Source organism: Salminus brasiliensis, chromosome 9 (genome assembly GCF_030463535.1).
Source record: "Salminus brasiliensis chromosome 9, fSalBra1.hap2, whole genome shotgun sequence".
NCBI lineage: Eukaryota > Metazoa > Chordata > Actinopteri > Characiformes > Bryconidae > Salminus > Salminus brasiliensis.
In genome coordinates, this window is record NC_132886.1 from 28,684,433 (window position 1) to 28,702,489 (window position 18,057).

Genomic DNA, 18,057 nt, shown 5'->3' on the forward strand with positions numbered 1-18,057 from the left:
AGTGCCTTCAACTCACCCCTCCCTGAGAGAGCAAGAACAATTGTGCTCCCTCAGACTCTGGCTGCCGATGGCAGGCAGCATGATTTGGGATTTAAACCCAGTTGTCTCCATTTGCAAATGTTGGATTACTCTGTTTGCTGCTGAGTCTGCTTCCGAATAAGGACTCATCCATCCAACTGTTGTTATTTGTTGTTATTTTTATTATCTCTGTATGTACCTGTACTGATTCATCCAGGAACATCACTGATGGTATGTCCAGAAACACTATATGATGCACATTTACATTTACAGCATTTAGCAGACGCTCTTATTCAGTGCTTCACTGTTTATATTAAACACTAGAAGACTAGAATTCAAAGATCCGTCTAAGATTAGACACTACTAAACAGAAGTTAATATGGAGACCACAATACTCACCACAATACTACACTTCACCCAAGTACTTTCAGAAGAGATGGGTCTTCAGTCTGCGTTTGAAGACAGCGAGCAACTCTGCAGTTCAGACATGCAGGGGGATTTGTTCCACCACTTCAGTGCCAGAACAAAAAAAAAAGTCTGGATGAATGTGAAGGGGAGACTACTACTACTACTACTAATAATAATAATAATAATAATAATATTCTAATCTAATAACAACAAAGGCAGCAAATTTCTACTTTCAGTAAGTTTGAGACAATCCCTGGCACAGAAACGCAGTGATGGTGTGTAAGCTTTAAAAAGACCAGAAAAACATGCATAGCGTATAAATAATATATGAAACTATGGCCTAAATTGAAAATGAAAGATTTTGACTGAAATATCAAGGCATGTTTGGAAAAAAAAAAGGTGCAGAATAGCACTAAAAGAACACCCTTCCCACTTGTTAAGCATAGGGTTGGCCTGATCATGCTTTGGGCTTGCAAATGTTTGTGGACAGCATTTCTAATGAAAGCATTCAGCTACTTAGAGTTTCACCCACTGCTGACACAGATGTGCAAATGCACACACACAGCTTGTCTGGTCAATGTGAAGAAGTATTGCCAATAGAACAGGACTAAACAAAAACATGATGGCGTCATGCCTAATACCAGGGGTGGGCCAGAGGGGTATTAAGTCCCCCCAGCATTGAGCTGTGTTCTCTGGAATGATGCTTGGTGCTCCATCCAATACTTTATAAGTTGGAGAGTTGGGGATAAGGAATGGTGGTGATGATCCAACATCCTGACCTCACTAACGCTCTTGTTGCCGAATGCAATCAGATCCTCTCAGCAGTTCTCCAGAATCCAGTAGAAGGCCTTTCTTTGTGCAGCAGAGACTCCAAGTTACTCCAACAAAAGCAGGAGGAATGTTTTGTTTGATAAGCTTGATTTCAGGAGCAACATTGAATAAGCAGGTGTCCCAATACATTTGTCCAAATAGTGTACCAGCAAATCTGGAAGCAAAACGCTGCAGACTTCAGAATGTCAAGGGCCAACAAACTGTCCCCAGCCTAAACAGCATCAGAAATCTGTGGATAGACAAGGAAGAATGGATGAAGATCTGAAAGGCCAGGAAGCTGCCTCCTGCTTTTCAGAGAATGATGAGTGCTTTATTTATTTATTATTTATGATTATTTTTTGGCATATTATCATTTTGAGAACTGTGACCTTACACTTGGTATCAGTGTAAGGTCCATAAAGAACATGCCATTCGGAGAGCCTGTGCTGACAGCCCACGCTGGGGTGCCCTAATTGTTTTAACCACACATGTATTATCACTCACAAAGAATACAGCAGTTCCTCTGCACGGGCTTCTCCTCCTGCTCCAGAGTAACAGGTTTGTACAGTGTTAGCTGACGTATCATTCTGTAACGCTGTTGGTGGTGTGTTAAATCACACGCCAGAAACGCAAGCTTCTGGAACGCAAGAACTCCTGATTAAAATGCCTGTTTCTCGTTCTACCATACCCTAACTGCTTACAAGCAGCGCCAGTATTTATTTACTCGCAGGGAATTTCCTGGCCCAGGTCTGCTGAGGCACATCTGGCCTCTTAGTAGCCTCTGTAGGCAGAGCTCAAACACCTTGTAGTAAAAGTTCACATATGGAGAGTGGCTGTCCTCTGCAGGATGTTCAGGATGTTCACCTAAAGTGAAACGTGTGTGAATGTGGACATGGCTACATGCACGTGTTTCTGTGTGTGTGTGTGTGTGTGTGTCTGGTGTAGTCACACTGATGCACTGTTAAACACAAGTTGTATCACACTGCTGTATCACTGTGGTTATACACTGCTGTATCACACTGGGGTTATACGCTGCTGTATCACACTGTGGTTAAAAGCTGCTGTATCACACTGGGGTTATACGCTGCTGTATCACACTGTGGTTAAAAGCTGCTGTATCACACTGGGGTTATACGCTGCTGTATCACACTGTGGTTAAAAGCTGCTGTATCACACTGGGGTTATACATTGCTGTATCACACTGGGGTTAAAAGCTGCTGTATCACACTGGGGTTAAAAGCTGCTGTATCACACTGGGGTTATACATTGCTGTATCACACTGTGGTTAAAAGCTGCTGTATCACACTGTGGTTAAAAGCTGCTGTATCACACTGGGGTTATACGCTGCTGTATCACACTGTGGTTAAAAGCTGCTGTATCACACTGGGGTTATACATTGCTGTATCACACTGGGGTCATACGCTGCTGTATCACACTGGGGTCAAAAGCTGCTGTATCACACTGGGGTTAAAAGCTGCTGTATCACACTGGGGTTATACATTGCTGTATCACACTGTGGTTAAAAGCTGCTGTATCACACTGGGGTTATACGCTGCTGTATCACACTGTGGTTAAAAGCTGCTGTATCACACTGGGGTTATACGCTGCTGTATCACACTGTGGTTAAAAGCTGCTGTATCACACTGGGGTTATACGCTGCTGTATCACACTGTGGTTAAAAGCTGCTGTATCACACTGGGGTTATACATTGCTGTATCACACTGGGGTCATACGCTGCTGTATTACACTGTGGTCAAAAGCTGCTGTATCACACTGGGGTTATACATTGCTGTATCACACTGGGGTTATACACTGCTGTATCACACTGTGGTTAAAAGCTGCTGTATCACACTATGGTTATACGCTGCTGTATCACACTGTGGTTATACGCTGCTGTATCACACTGTGGTTAAAAGCTGCTGTATCTCACTATGGTTATACGCTGCTGTATCACACTGTGGTTATACGCTGCTGTATCACACTGTGGTTAAAAGCTGCTGTATCACACTATGGTTATACGCTGCTGTATCACACTGTGGTTATACGCTGCTGTATCACACTGTGGTTAAAAGCTGCTGTATCACACTGTGGTTATACACTGCTGTTGGTTGGTTATGTTAGTGAGCCGAGTGCAGTAAAGACAGTTTGGTCAAAGCGTACTGCCTGAACAGAAGCCATCTGTGGGAAAATAGTTTCTTTTAATGAACCAAACAGGGAAGCAAACACGTTTGTCCTCAAATAAGAACGATCGATGCACTCTAGTGCATGATTTTCCATAAGGACTTCCCCCTGTCTCGCTTTCTCCATCTGTCTCTCTCTCTGCTTGGTTATATGGTGATGCTAAGCTATGAAGCTGATAAGCTGTTAAGTGCTATGGCGATAGCCCTCATCACAGTACTGTCATCGCGGAAGACTACAGTATGCTAGTGCTGTCACAAATAGGCTCAGGGCATAACTGATTATCTAATTTTTTTTATTATTACGGCTTTGCCTTTGTTTTATGCATTCTCTTTGTACAGTCATTGTCATCTATCATTAGTTCAGGACTGTACACATCACAGATTACACTTAAACACTTAAAAGCTGACCAAAACAACATCAAGGGGCAGTGTAGACCAAGCCACAGGTTTAGACTCTGTAACACTTCTGTGTGGTACTTCCTACATGTGTGGCACATCCCATCATACCTCTATATCACACTGCTGTATCACTCTTCAATATCATCATGCTATATCACTTCTGTATCACATCTTTATATCACACCTCTATATCACACTGCTGTATCACACTACTACAGCATGCTGTTATATCACATCTATACATCACACCTCTGTATTACACTGCTGTATCACTCTTCTATATCATCATGCTATATCACTGCTGTATTATACCTTTGTATCACACTGCTGCATCACAATGCTATATCACACCTCTATATCGCACTGTTATATCACAATGCTATATTACACCTCTGTATCACACTGCTGTATCACAATGCTATATTACACTGCTATATCACACCTCTATATTGCACTGTTATATCACACTGCTGTATCACAATGCTATATTACACCTCTATATCGCACTGTTATATCACACTGCTGTATCACAATGCTATATTACACTGCTATATCACACCTCTATATCGCACTGTTATATTACACCTCTATATCGCACTGTTATATCACACTGCTGTATCACAATGCTATATTACACCTCTATATTGCACTGCTATATCACACTGCTGTATCACAATGCTATATTACACCTCTATATTGCACTGTTATATCACACTGCTGTATCACAATGCTATATTATACTGCTATATCACACCGCTGTATCACACTGCTGCATCACAATGCTGCATCACAATGCTATATCACATCTATATATCGCACTGTTATATCACACTGCTATATCACACCTCTGTATCACACTGCTGCATCACAATGCTATATCACACCTATATATTGCACTGTTATATCACACTGCTGTATCACAATGCTATATTACACCTCTATATCGCACTGTTATATCACACTGCTGTATCACAATGCTATATTACACCTCTATATTGCACTGTTATATCACACTGCTGTATCACAATGCTATATTACACCTCTATATCGCACTGTTATATCACACTGCTGTATCACAATGCTATATTACACTGCTATATCACACCGCTGTATCACACTGCTGCATCACAATGCTATGTCACACCTCTATATCGCACTGTTATACCACACTGCTGTATTACAATGCTATATCACATCTATATATCGCACTGTTATATCACACTGCTATATCACACCTCTGTATCACACTGCTATATCACACCTCTGTATCACACTGCTGCATCACAACGCTATATCACACCTCTATATCGCACTGTTATATCACACTGCTGTATCACAATGCTATATTACACTGCTATATCACACCTCTGCATCACACTGCTGTATCTATTCTATGCTATATCACTGCTGTACCACACCTCTATATCACGCTGCTATCACACCTCTATGAGACCCCTCTACATCACACTGTCATATCACACCTCTATATCCCATGATGTTTATCACTTACATTTACATTGATGGAATTTGGCTGATGCTTACGTCTGGGTCATGTAACACTAGTAGGTCAAGGTCTTGCCCCAAGGACTCTTATTGGTGTAGCTTAACTCTTAAAAATGAAGGTGCTTTGAGTGATGGTTGCATAAAGAACCCATGTTTGTAATGGGGATGTGAGTGTGAAGAACGAGCGTGTTTATGCTTCTTCTATGCATAAAGCAAATGGTGCTCAGAGAACAATTTGAAGCACCTTTATTTTTAAGATGCCCAGCTGGGGAACCAATCCCTAGTCTTTCACAGAAAAAGCAGTGTTGTTAACCACTACGCTGCGCCAACCATGGCGTTGCAGTTCACATCCTGACAAACCACAGTTGCAAATTAGTTTTTCTGTGGGTGCTTTGATGAATTAAGACTAGATTTTTTTTAATACAGCATTTTTCACCAGATTTCATTAGAAGTCACTGATCCAACACGTCATGATATGAATAATGCACTCTGTATACTTAAAAACTCTGTATTATATATATATATATATATATATATATATATTGTGCAGCCCTACAACAGACCACTCATTGTTATCCAAGAAACATGAAAAATATTGGTTAAAATCCTCCATGTCTGCCTTTAATCCTATATTATCCTTTATTATATTGCAATTGTAATCCGCAGTACTGGACACTCTATAGTCTTTTGACCGTTTCGTCCAGCCCTAGCACAGCCACCTCTCGGAGCTCACAGGGCCACTGGAGGCCGCAGTTCCCACATCCGGGGCAACGGCTAGGCCCTTTGAGGCGCTCAGCCACAATGTTTACACAGATGTGTGTGTCCTCGGACGTGTCTTCACCCCCCATGACCTGCTCCCTTCATCCCCTTCATCTCCCTCCTGGGGCTTTCATTAGAGCACAACCTGGATGCCAGGGCTGCCACTGTGACCATCTGCTGATGAAGGCCCACATTCTGATCAGATTTGAGGGGGGGAGAGGATGTAAAGCCAGCTGTGGAATGTCTAAATGTGTTGTGGAGGAGCCCGCGGCTCCTGGGGATGTTTATTTGCTGAAGGCTGACTGCATCAGCTTCAGCTCCACAGGACTCCTCCCCTGCCCGCTCAGCTCGCTCAGCCTGCGCGGCGTCTGTAGAAACAGAATGCTAAGTATGCGTTTCCCTGTCGCCCCCAGATTGACTACAGTGGCAAATGGGCCAGATGAAAGAATGTTGACAAGAGAATTTGCCTATTTCCTATACATTTGTTTATGAGTTTCTTGAAATCCAAATGTATTATCCTATTATTTTTAGCACAACGCAAAACTGTATGTGAGTTTATTTGATCATTATTTTCCTCATACATAATGCTGTATGTCTCACAGGGACTCCAGAGTCTAAACATCTTGAAGTTCAGAGATGATTCATCACTGTAAAATGCAAAAGGATTTCCTCTTCACTTAACAAGACTCAAGCTTTTCTTGTGGCAATTCTTTTGAAACATAAATAGTGTATTATTATTAGCAGAACATAATGTTATACACTTGTGGTCGGACGTTTACGCACACTCATCATGAACATTAACGTCATGGCAATTTTGGGCTTTCAGTGATTTCTTTGAACTGTTATGGAGACATAAACATGAATCTGGTGAGAAGTTTTATTTATTTTTCTAAAACTCACATAATTATACATACAGCACAGCTAATATTCAGTTAAATGCACCATGACCAGATGTTTTTGGTAGCCATCAACAAGCTTCTGGCAGAATTCTGGTTGGATATTTGCTAGAGTTCAGTTATATATGTTGGTTTCCTGTTACACTGACTCGACCTTTCAAGAGGTCAGGACTTCGGGATGGCACTTCCAAAAGCTTAATGTTAGCCTGCTTTATCCAATCCACAACCACCTCTGACGTGCATTTGTAGGAACACCCTGTTGTGTCCAATTTTCAACTGTCCACCAGCAGAACTGCCTCAATGTATGATGCTACCACCACCATGTTTAACAGTTGGTACAGTATTCTTGGGACAATCTGAATGCCTCAACTTAACTGCGTCCAAAACTTTGTTGTGACAGTGACACTGATGTTCCATCAACTACAACAGGACGGTAAGAGGCCTTGGCTTTGGTTAAAATGCATTTGGGAACTTTCAGCACCACTGAATTAATAGTCTGAGTGGGCCTATGTATGGTGTTGACCCTGTATGTATAATTTTGACCCCACCCACAAAGAAAATTCTTATGCACCGTCTTGTTTTTTTCTGTAAGATGTTCTCATTGCTCTCTTTAAACTACAGAGTCAAATCATTGAAAGTCCAATATTGCCATGACATTCATGTCCATAATGAGTGTAAATTTCTTCCAGTACCGGCCCAATATTTCTTCTAAAACTACCAAACCTTCATTTCAGTAAAAGCACTTCACTTTAGAAGAGGGTCTAAAAGTACATCACACCATGCAATGTCCATCCATACCGAGATATCGCATGCACTTGTTAATATTCTCTCAGTACGGGAAGCACGACTGCTTAGGCCTGTGGGTTTGGTCGTTTGTTCGCTACATATGAAGGTAATCTCCTGGTTTGATACTCTACTAGCTACTTATTACAGTGTATTTCTACTGAAAACAAGGGAAGAAAACCTTGTTTTGTTAAAAGCTAGCTAGTGACCTGCAAGTTATTTCTTTTGCATGCTTTCCTCCGGAAGATTCTGCAACCTAGAACAGGCCAGATGCTGCTGTAGCCAAGCAAAAGTTCAGATCAGGTCCTAGGTGTCCTCCATGCTACTCTTGGCCTCTGCAACTTGGCATTTAAATCATGCAGCTAAGTAATGCGCCATGCGTGTGTAAACCATACAAGTCCCAGGCATCCAGTGATTTAGTAGAAGCTGCGTTTTCATCACTCGTGTTGTCCAGTATCATCTGACTGAGAATTCTCTCTGTTGTCTTTTTCTTACAGGCATCCAGGAGGGGAACGAATGCACCAAATGTAAGAATGACTGGGCGCTGAGAGCAGCCATCGCTCTCCTGTACGTCCTGTGTGCTTTGCTCACTATAGCCGTGGCTGTCTTAGGATACAAAGGTATGGGCTCTCCCTCTTCCCGCATTCCTTATATGCTCAGTAAGCCACAGATTGGGGAAAATGTGTGCATTCCAGTACATGGGGTTTAATGTGAAATGTACTCTCTTCCAGTAAACAGACACAGGATATAGGATGAATTCTACTGATTAGCATTTTCTGATGTTTAGGCCAAACAAAAGCTTCCATCCAAACACTCAATTCCCCAGCCAGCTGATATGTGTCAGAAAACGTCCACCGTTTGTCAGAATATTTGTGTTTTAATGCCGGATGTCTCGTCTGACTCGACATAAGGAAGCCATATTGTTCCTTAGAAACAGGACGTCTCTCCAAATATTATCGTCACGAGCGTTATGATGGCATGCGCTCTCCGTAGCTTGAAGCATTGTGAAACCCAGGCTGTAAATTATGTCTAATTCATGTCTTGTTTTGCTATCATAAAAGCTGGCTTTCAGACATTGACCTAGAGGTGGAGGAAGTAGATATCTTGCAGGAATCTGAAAGTCTTTTTGGCCTCCTGGAGCCGAAATACTTGCAAACCTAAACATCTTGAAGTTCTGAAGATGATTCATTTATAACACTAGAAAATACCAAAGGTTTTAATCTGCCCTGATGAATTGTTTGCGAGATGCAAGCTTTCCTTGCCAGAGTTTCTTCCAAACATAAGAACAATTCATTATTTTGAGAAGAAGCACGGCTACAGTTAGTAGATCATCAGGATCACTTGACGTCTTTTTTTGGCTTAAAACATTCGTCCAGGAGGTCTCATCTCACCACTCAAACCTAAAACATTATCTGAAGATCTACAGTATGTATACTATAGCATACCACCCCCTCCCCACCACCACCACCACCTCGGGTTATGTTTCCGTATGTGAACATCCTTGCCATTAGCTGAAGGACCTGAATTGAGTTTAACTGTGCAGATCATGTCCGCTGATATACATTGAGTCCATATGTCGACGGTCGGGCCTTACAAAGGCTAATGTTTACCACATGAGAGAACGATGTGAGACAGCGAGCTCCATTCCAAACCCGCGCTACAGGAGATTTTATGCCTTGGCAGCAATTTGTTGTCCCAGCAACCGCAGGCGGACTGACAATCGCAGCGGCTGTCGAGATGTATATATCTATCTATATCTATCTATCGCTGTTAAAACGTGCCCCCCTTGGTCTCAACTTCTCATCAGTGCTCTGTAATTAGAACGAGCTGGGTTTTACAAAAGCAGCTTAACTTCAACACGACTCCTAATTGGCCAAGCAAGCACCACACTGAACACTCTCTCTCTCCGAGTTGTTAACATGAAGTAACATTAAGATGCCTTTGAGGAACTGGGCCCAAAGTGCTTAACCCCTGAAAACACCTATGAACCGCCAGCTGGCCAAAAGTGTTCTTACAAAATGTAACTATTACCAAAGAATAGTGGGACAGTGGTGGCTCAGCGGTTAAAGCGCCGGGCTATCAATAACAAGGTTGTGAGGCCGTTTACCCTCTCTGCTCCCCGGGTGCTGGAGTTGGCTGCCCACTGGGTGTGTGTGTACTCACTGCCCCTAGTTCACTAGTGTGTGTGTGTGTGTTCACTACCACAGATGGGCTAAATGCGGAGGACACATTTAAAATACGTGCACCTTTACCTTCACCTTTAGCCCATCAGTTTGTGCTGAAGCCCCTGTAGTTACTGAGTAATGCGCCTTAGTGTGTAATAAGCCTTGGAGTGTTAAAATAGCTGGATCTTAGGGCTAATATTCAGTATTGTAAAACCGCGTTCAGTGTGTGTTGGAATGTTTCTGAGGTATTTTAACACCCTGGCAACAAAGTATTAGCAGAAATAAAGAGAAAGAAGGGGGGGGGGACTGGTGAAAGACTATATTCTAAGTTCTAGGTACGTTCACGCGGGTACTCGGGTTAACTCTTCTAACAGATGTTAGCTAGATGTTAAACCCTCCAGCTGTTAGCAAGATGTTTTTTCACTTTTGATTATGTTAGATGTTAACCACTCTAGCTGATGTTAGCAAATGTTAACTACTCGAATTAATGTTAACTAAATGTTTTTCTACTTTTGATCATGTTAGATACTACTAAGCTAAATGATAACTACTATTAAAGATGTTAGATGTTAACTAAATGTTAACTACTCAAATTAATGTTATCTAGATGTTTTTCTACTTTTAATGATTGACATTACCTACTTTAGCTGATGTTAGCTAAATGTTAAGTATTTAATGATAATCTTAAATAGATGTTTTTCTACTGTTAATGATGCTAGATGTTAACTACTTTAGCTGATATTAGCTAAATGTTAAGTATTTAAAATCATCTTAAATAGATGTTTTTCTACTTTTGATTGTTAGTAAATGTTACCACTAAGATAAATGTGAACTACTCTTAATGATGTTAGCTAAATGTTTTCCTACTTTTAATGTTAGATACTACTAAGCTAAATGATAACTACTATTAAAGATGTTAGATGTTAACTACTTTAGCTAATGTTAGCAAATGTTAACTACTGAAATTAGTGTTAGCTAGATGTTTTTCTACTTTTAATGATGTTAGATGTTAACTACTTTAGCTGATGTTAGAGAAATGTTAAGTATTTTAGATCATCTTAAATAGATGTTTTTCTACTTTTAAATGTTAGTAAATGTTACTACTAAGCTAAATGTGAACTACTCTTAATGATGTTAGCTAAATGTTTTTCTACTTTTAATGATGTTAAATAATAACTACTTTAGTTAAATTAATGTTTTTCTACTTTTGATGATGTTAAATGATAACTACTTTAGCTGATGTTAGCTAAATGTTAACTATTTAAGATCATCTTAAATAGATGTTTTTCTACTTTAATGTTAGATGTTAACTACGTTAGCTAATGTTAGCTAAATGTTAACTATTTAAGATCATCTTAAATAGATGTTTTTCTACTTTAACGTTAGATGTTAACTACGTTAGCTAATGCTAGCTAAATGTTAACTACTCTAAATAATGCTGATTAGATGTTTTTTTATTAATGATTCTACTCTAGCTAATGTTAGTAAAATGTTAACTGAACTACTAAAACTACTAAAAATCATTTTAGCTAGATGTTTTTTTAGTGATGTTAGATGTTAATGTTAACTATTCTGGACAATCTTAAATAAATGTTTTCTATGTTTGATGAAGTTAGTAGATGTTCCTACTCCAGCTAATATTAACTAAATGTTAACTATTCTAGGTCATGTTACCTAGATGTTTTTTCTCCCTTTGATAATGTTAGTAGATGCTACTCCTTTAGCTAATGTTAGCTAAATGTTAACTGTTCTACCTGATGTTTGCTATATGTTTTTCTACCCTAGTTGATAGAGGGGTGTGAATCACAGTGTTCTATGTAATGATGGTGCTCCATCCAGTACTTTTGGGATGAGTTGGGGAGGCGATCATCCAACATCCTGACCTCACTAACATTCCTTTCATTGGATACAATCAAATCCTCACAGCAAAGCTACAAAATCTAGTAGAACCTGATTTCAGAAGAAACAGTGAATGAGCAGTCCCAATACTTTTGGGTGATGTACTCTGACCAGTAAATGTAAACTACTTGGAATGATGTTGGTTAGATGTTACCTACTTTAGATGGTGTAAGCTAGATGTGAGCTGCTCTAGCTAATGTTAGCTACTGTAGTCATCAGCCTCTTCAGTGAAATGACATGGATGTTTATTTTGCACTTTTAACTCGTATGTGTGTTCAGAATCCACAGAATAATGTCAGAGATGGGTTTCGAGTTACACGTGTGACTGAATTAGCTCCCTACTTGCCAGCTTCTTCAAATTCCAATGCATCATTCCACCTTAAATGACGCAGGTACCTCAACGTAACTGCTGCACCATTTAAAACGAATCAGGAAATTCCGAAAGGAAACTAGTATAATGAGCCGATTTCAGCCTGTGAGAGGTACTGGAGTGGACACTACCAGTGTAAGTGATTCGACCATTCTAATAAAGTAGATACAGTTTTGGTAGAGCTGCTGTTATTACATCTGGCTGTCTGGAAAAGATTGTTTAATGAAGCTTGCAGCTGACTGTGATACTTGCGGTGTGCTCAGAAAAGCAAAATGACCACTAAGTAGTCTCCATGTTGCATCTGGTTCCTTATGAATCTCATTTGCCAGATCTGAGGGCAGCAGGACAGCTTCAGTGGTCACGGGCCTGTCCTGAGGGCAGCAGGCCGAATCTGAGGAGCTCTCAAATCACAAAGTCAAACTCACATTCGGAGAGCTTCACCACTAAAGCTCGGCTCAAAAAGAGCCTACTTATATAAGTGCTAATGCCCGTACTGCCGGGGAGGAGGTAAGGAGAGACCGCTCCGAGACAGCTCTGGCCTCCCACTGACAGACCCCCGGTGCGAGGCCAAGCAACGAGCCTTTGAAATGGACCTCCATGTTATGTTTTTCCGCAAAGCATGTTATTGTTTTGTGTTTGGTTACACAAGTGCTGTCTGGAATGAAAACACTCAAGGTCTTGGATGGATTTCAGATTGTTTGGTGATGCTCAAGCAGTCCCAAAGCCCTACTGAATAACACATCAGCGGAAGGAAAAAAAAAAAAAGACAAACAGGAAGAGCAAATCACCGGAGGAGTCAATAAAGGAGCTCCGCTCTCTTTTTCATTCATATTTTACCTCCATTGAGAATGTCTCTGGCCTACTGTGCCAGGTATGAGAAACGAGCTTCTTTGCAAACACACTTTTGTAGATGGACCAAGCAAAATGCACAAATGGTGCACCCTCTAGTGTTGGAAGCTGTGTGTGGACAGTATGAAAATGAGCCACAGACACAAATGAATGTGTTTGTACAACCCAGGCATGTGAATGTGAAAGACTAAGGCCAAAGTTACACAACACAACACAGTGTCTAATTACTTTTGTCTCAGTTCACTGTGCTGGATTTGCTCTGGCTGTTCTGGCTATTCAGTATAATTACAGACAGTGGTAACACTGGATAGTCTAAGGTTTTTCTTGAGATTATACACCATCCATTTGCTGGCTAATACCAGCATCTACTTGAAATGTGTGGAAAAAAACATTTGCTTTCAGCGTTTACGTCATGTAGTCTCTTTCCTCAGGTCCCTAAGTGGCCATAGTGCCAGCAGAAAAGCTTTTTTCTCCTGGTTGCCATACACAGTACTCACTCACTGACGTTGGTCAGGCTAAAGGTCCTTCAAAAAAGGGGGTTTTAGCATGTAAATAGCCATTGCTAGCTTTTGTGTGTCCTTGTACAAAAGATGTACAAGGCTTTTGTTCTTGTTGGATGCGCTGCATTTTTGAGGAAGTGCTTGAACCCATTCAGAGCACAATTTCGATCAATGATTATTGATCCAGAATGTCCAAAACAATGTTTATGTCCAGAAGAATGAGTGATATGTGACTTGCATTCCTGTTCATTTGTGTTCTTGTTCGACATGACTTTAACTAAAAATGTATGAATTGTATGATTGTCAGCTTTGTAAGATCATGTTCATCACATATTGTGGCACGCCGGTCATTACAAAACTCTGAGAACCCTTTCGAAAACTTAGACCAGGTCTTTTTTTGGTCTCCCAAGTCCACGTCAAATTTGCTGGAGCATCAGATTGAGAGAGAAGAAAGAGAAGGAGATTGCCCCGCTACCCGATAACCTTCCTACAGTAAGGGGCAACATTCGGGAGGTAGTCCCCAGCTCAAGGGGCGTCCCCCTCAGTCCCTCTTGTCACTTATGGTCGTGGCACCAGCCTCTCATAGCACATATAAAGCAAATGCAACTATATCAGTGAAGCCAAAAATAAAAAAACAAGAAACAATATTAATGTAATGTACAGCATATAGACAAAAGTATTGGGACACCTGCTCATTCATTGTTTCTTCTAAAACAAAGGGTACTAAAACAATTTAGCTTTTGTTGAAGTAACTGTCTCTACTGTCTAGAGAAGGAATTCTCCATCTCTCTCCTACCATCACTCAGCATCATGCTAGCCAGCTCAGCTGTCTGTTTGCATCTGTAATAGAAGTGTTCACCTCCAAACATGTTCAGCTATCCATGCTGTTTTTGGCGGTTGGCTGGCATGTCTTGGAAGAAGCACGTACCAGCCGCCATCCTTCCAGAGCTGGTAGTAATGGCAATATTTGATGGGGAGTCCAAGCTAGTGGGTGGAAATTGGGTCATTTTAAATCAAGCTTGTTATATTTAGTTAATAAAACACATCAATTCATTTTAAAAACAGAACTACAGTACACTAGCGGTCACTGCTGGGCCAGATCATCACACGCCACCTTTGTCCTGCAGGCCACACTTTTGGCAGCCCCAGTGAATCAACACATTTGAATCAAGAAAGTTCAGTGAACTGCAAATTCAGGTTAGTTGTAGATGTAACAACAATCAGGAAAGATTAGGGCTGGACATTATAAAAGTTTATTTTGTTGCTGGACAGGACAGTGGCCTGTGTTGCTGCTGACTCCTGTAAATACTGACAGGGTATATTTATATAATAGAAAAAAAACATGGTGCATAAACAGCAGGAGCGGTGCCAGAGAGACTGGTGGGAATCACCAGCGCTGGCTCAGGAGACACCCAGACGGTCAGAGCACGACCCCTGAGCGACCACTCCACATTCCAGAGGAAATTAAGTGTCATGCATTTCCTGTGTGACTGCGCGAGTGGAATGCATTCTTGATGTCAGTGTGTCTATGCGTGCAGTCACCGGTGGCTGGCGACAAATGTATCCGCCATGGTGTCTTTGCTTCGTTCTTTTTCCCTTACTTTTAAAGTGCGTCCCAGTTTGGTTACTTCCTCCAGCTGCTCCATGTATCCACTGCCCATTAATAGGCACATCTTGCCTTTCTTCGCTTAGTTTTCTTTGTTATGTTGCAATAACCTGGTGGGAAAAAAACCCTTGCATGTTTAAGGTAGTAACTATAGGCTCTGGGAGATGGCGGTGCACAAGGATGAACAGGCTATGAATACCTGTGCGGTGTGTGACGGGATTCATAGATTGAGAAGAAATGGGTCAAAATGCAGATGTTAATCAAGGGTAAAAAAGAGTGGTTGCATTTGGGCAGTCCAAATGCTTTCTTCCTGTGAAGACAGTAGCTCAATTTGCAGGTGTATCGGCACGTACGGTCATACTGGTCTACCAGCAGTGGCAGAAATCCCAGTCTACAGGAAATTCTTGTCAGAGTTGTGGCCGAAAGACAAAACTGACAGACAGGGAATGCAAATCGCTTTATTTCCTAGAAGTCAATGCATGCCTTTCACAATTAAGTTCTGAAGGAACACAGTGCAGGGAGCTGCATTATCATTCACAAGCTGTGAAACAATGCCAGCAGTCCCTGTCCGTCAGTCAGCCACACAGTCTTCCTGTAGACTGGGATTTAACCTCGGTTTCAATCAATGACCTGCCCGATGGTATGCAGTGGTCAGTACCTACCAAAAGTGGTCCAAGAAAGGACAACTGGTGAACCGATGAGGCAAGGATGCGATCCATGGAGGCCCCACCTCACAACATATAGGGCTTAAAGGATCTGCTGTTAACACCTTGGTGTTAAAAAATACCACAGGACACCTTTAGAGGTCTTGTAAAGTCCATGCCTCGAATGGTCAGATCTGTAAAGAGGGGAGGGTAAGGGGGACTTACTCAGTATTAGACTAATACTATGGCTGATCGATATAAATAATACGTTTCTTGACCTACCTATTATACATATTAATGTCACCCTGAACTGTGGCATGTATGGTGTCTATTTATCAATAACCTTCAATATCCTTTTTCTAATTTCTTCAGTGGTTCAGAAGATGGACAATGTAACTGAGGGGATGGAGAACTACGGAGGTAAAATCATGGCCGTAGAGACAGACCTAAAAAAGCTGAGTAAGTATCATCTGCTGACACTACAGCCATATTAGTCATTTAGGGTTGCCATTTATCTTCAGTTTAATGTTATCTAAACCTTTACATGCAGATGACCAGACAGGAGAGAAGTCAGAGAACGCCACGAGTGAACTCCTGTCTTTCAAGGCCGAAATCCAGACTTTGCAGAACCAGCTGAACGACATCGCCCTGACCGCGTCTAGCAACAGGGCGGCTCTGGATGAGCTGCGGCTGGCGGGAGAGGACATGCAGAGCGGCCACATTTCCCTGAGGGACCTTCTGGAGAGCAATGCCAACACCATCCGCAATGTTAACCGCACCCTGAACGCGTACAGTAATCTGATTGGCGGGCTGAAGACAGACACCGAGCGCCTCCAGTCTGAACTTCAAGCGCAGACGAGGGAGCAGAGCCATTCTGTCCACAGCCTGAATGCCCTCAATTTCACCCAGAGCCAGCAGAGGAACGTCATTGGCTCGCTCCAGAGGTCAGTGGAGGATGCCAGCCAGGCTGTGCAGAAGCTGAAGAACGACTACCAGAGCCTGCAACAAATGGCCAGGCAGACCAAGGCGGATGCCGACTGGCTCAGGGAGAAGGTGCAGAACCTCCAGGCCCTGGCGGCCAACAACACCGCCATGACCCGTTCCAACAGCGATACTATCGAAGACGTAGCCTCTCAGCTCAGCTCGCTGTCTGAACAGGTCCAGAATGCCTCGGCTGTCACTGAAGGTCATGACCAGAACCTACGCGAGCTCATGGACCAGCAGAGAGACCACGACAACTCCACCTCGGGCAAGTTTGATGCTCTGGAGGCTCGCCTGGACCAGAACGAGGAACACATGGACCGCATCACAGGCAATGTCAGCTTTGCCACGCAGCTGCTGGGAGCCATCAGCAGCGACCTGAACGGCCTCCGTGGCTGCGCCGAGACGGTTACTAGACATACGGACCTGCTGCTGGCACTCAACAGCAGTGTCCTGGAAGCCAAGGCTGATGGTAGCGAACTCAAAGCCCAGCAGGATGAACTTGCCACCAGGCTTGATAAGGAAGTGACCAGCCTTTCTATCGTGATGGAGGAGATGAAACTGGTGGACAGCAAACATTCACAACTCATCACCAACTTTACGATCCTTCAAGGTAAGACTTTCTCCGTTTAATAATCTTTTATTCAAGTTGTTTATTAGCGGCTTTTTTAATGAGTGTTCTGAAGGTGACTCCAACCACACCTACATTGTTTGTTGAGGAGCTTTTTAACATTTGACTTTTTTTGCAGAGACAGTATTGTGCCAAAACAGTACATGGCTCATGGAAATTAGTTTTGACAGACTGAGCAACATGGGCCTCTTTTTTTCAGTCCATTTGAGAGTCTTCAGTCCATTATGACCTGTAATTTAAAGCAGCACTATGGAAAATTGCATTTCTTGCTCCAGGGCTCCCCCTAGAGTTGGGAACTGTAATTCGCACTATAAGACACGTTTTTCTAGACGAGCTGAGAGATACAGAACCGTCACTGAAAGTGAAAGCAACATGTGGACTGACGTGATAGATTAATACTACAAGATTTTACCCACATATGCCCACTTCACCAAAGTTCCATACTGCAGTTAGCAGAGTGCCAAGCCCGGAGTACCAACGACAGTATCACTTCAGATGCCGGTTCTGTATCTCTCAGCTTGTCAACAAATGCATGTGTTCAGCTGTCCATTAGGGCGAGCTCATAGCACAACTTGTGTGTGTGGTGTAAAAGTGAATCACACTCCCCAACTGTAGGGGGAGCCCAGGAGCAAACCATCAGTTCCCGCATAATGCTG

At 42.1% G+C, this 18,057-nt stretch overlaps 1 protein-coding gene across 2 annotated transcripts in view; it reads left to right on the plus strand.

Moving 5' to 3' along the window:
• Positions 1-18,057, plus strand: part of colec12 (collectin sub-family member 12) — a 69,314-nt gene that overhangs the window by 30,098 nt on the left and 21,159 nt on the right. For both annotated transcript variants that reach the window (XM_072688136.1, XM_072688135.1), the window contains exons 3-5: positions 8,254-8,376; positions 16,162-16,248; positions 16,340-17,383. In XM_072688136.1, the coding sequence (XP_072544237.1) occupies positions 8,254-8,376; positions 16,162-16,248; positions 16,340-17,383 (1,254 nt within the window). The remainder of the gene's footprint in view (positions 1-8,253; positions 8,377-16,161; positions 16,249-16,339; positions 17,384-18,057) is intronic.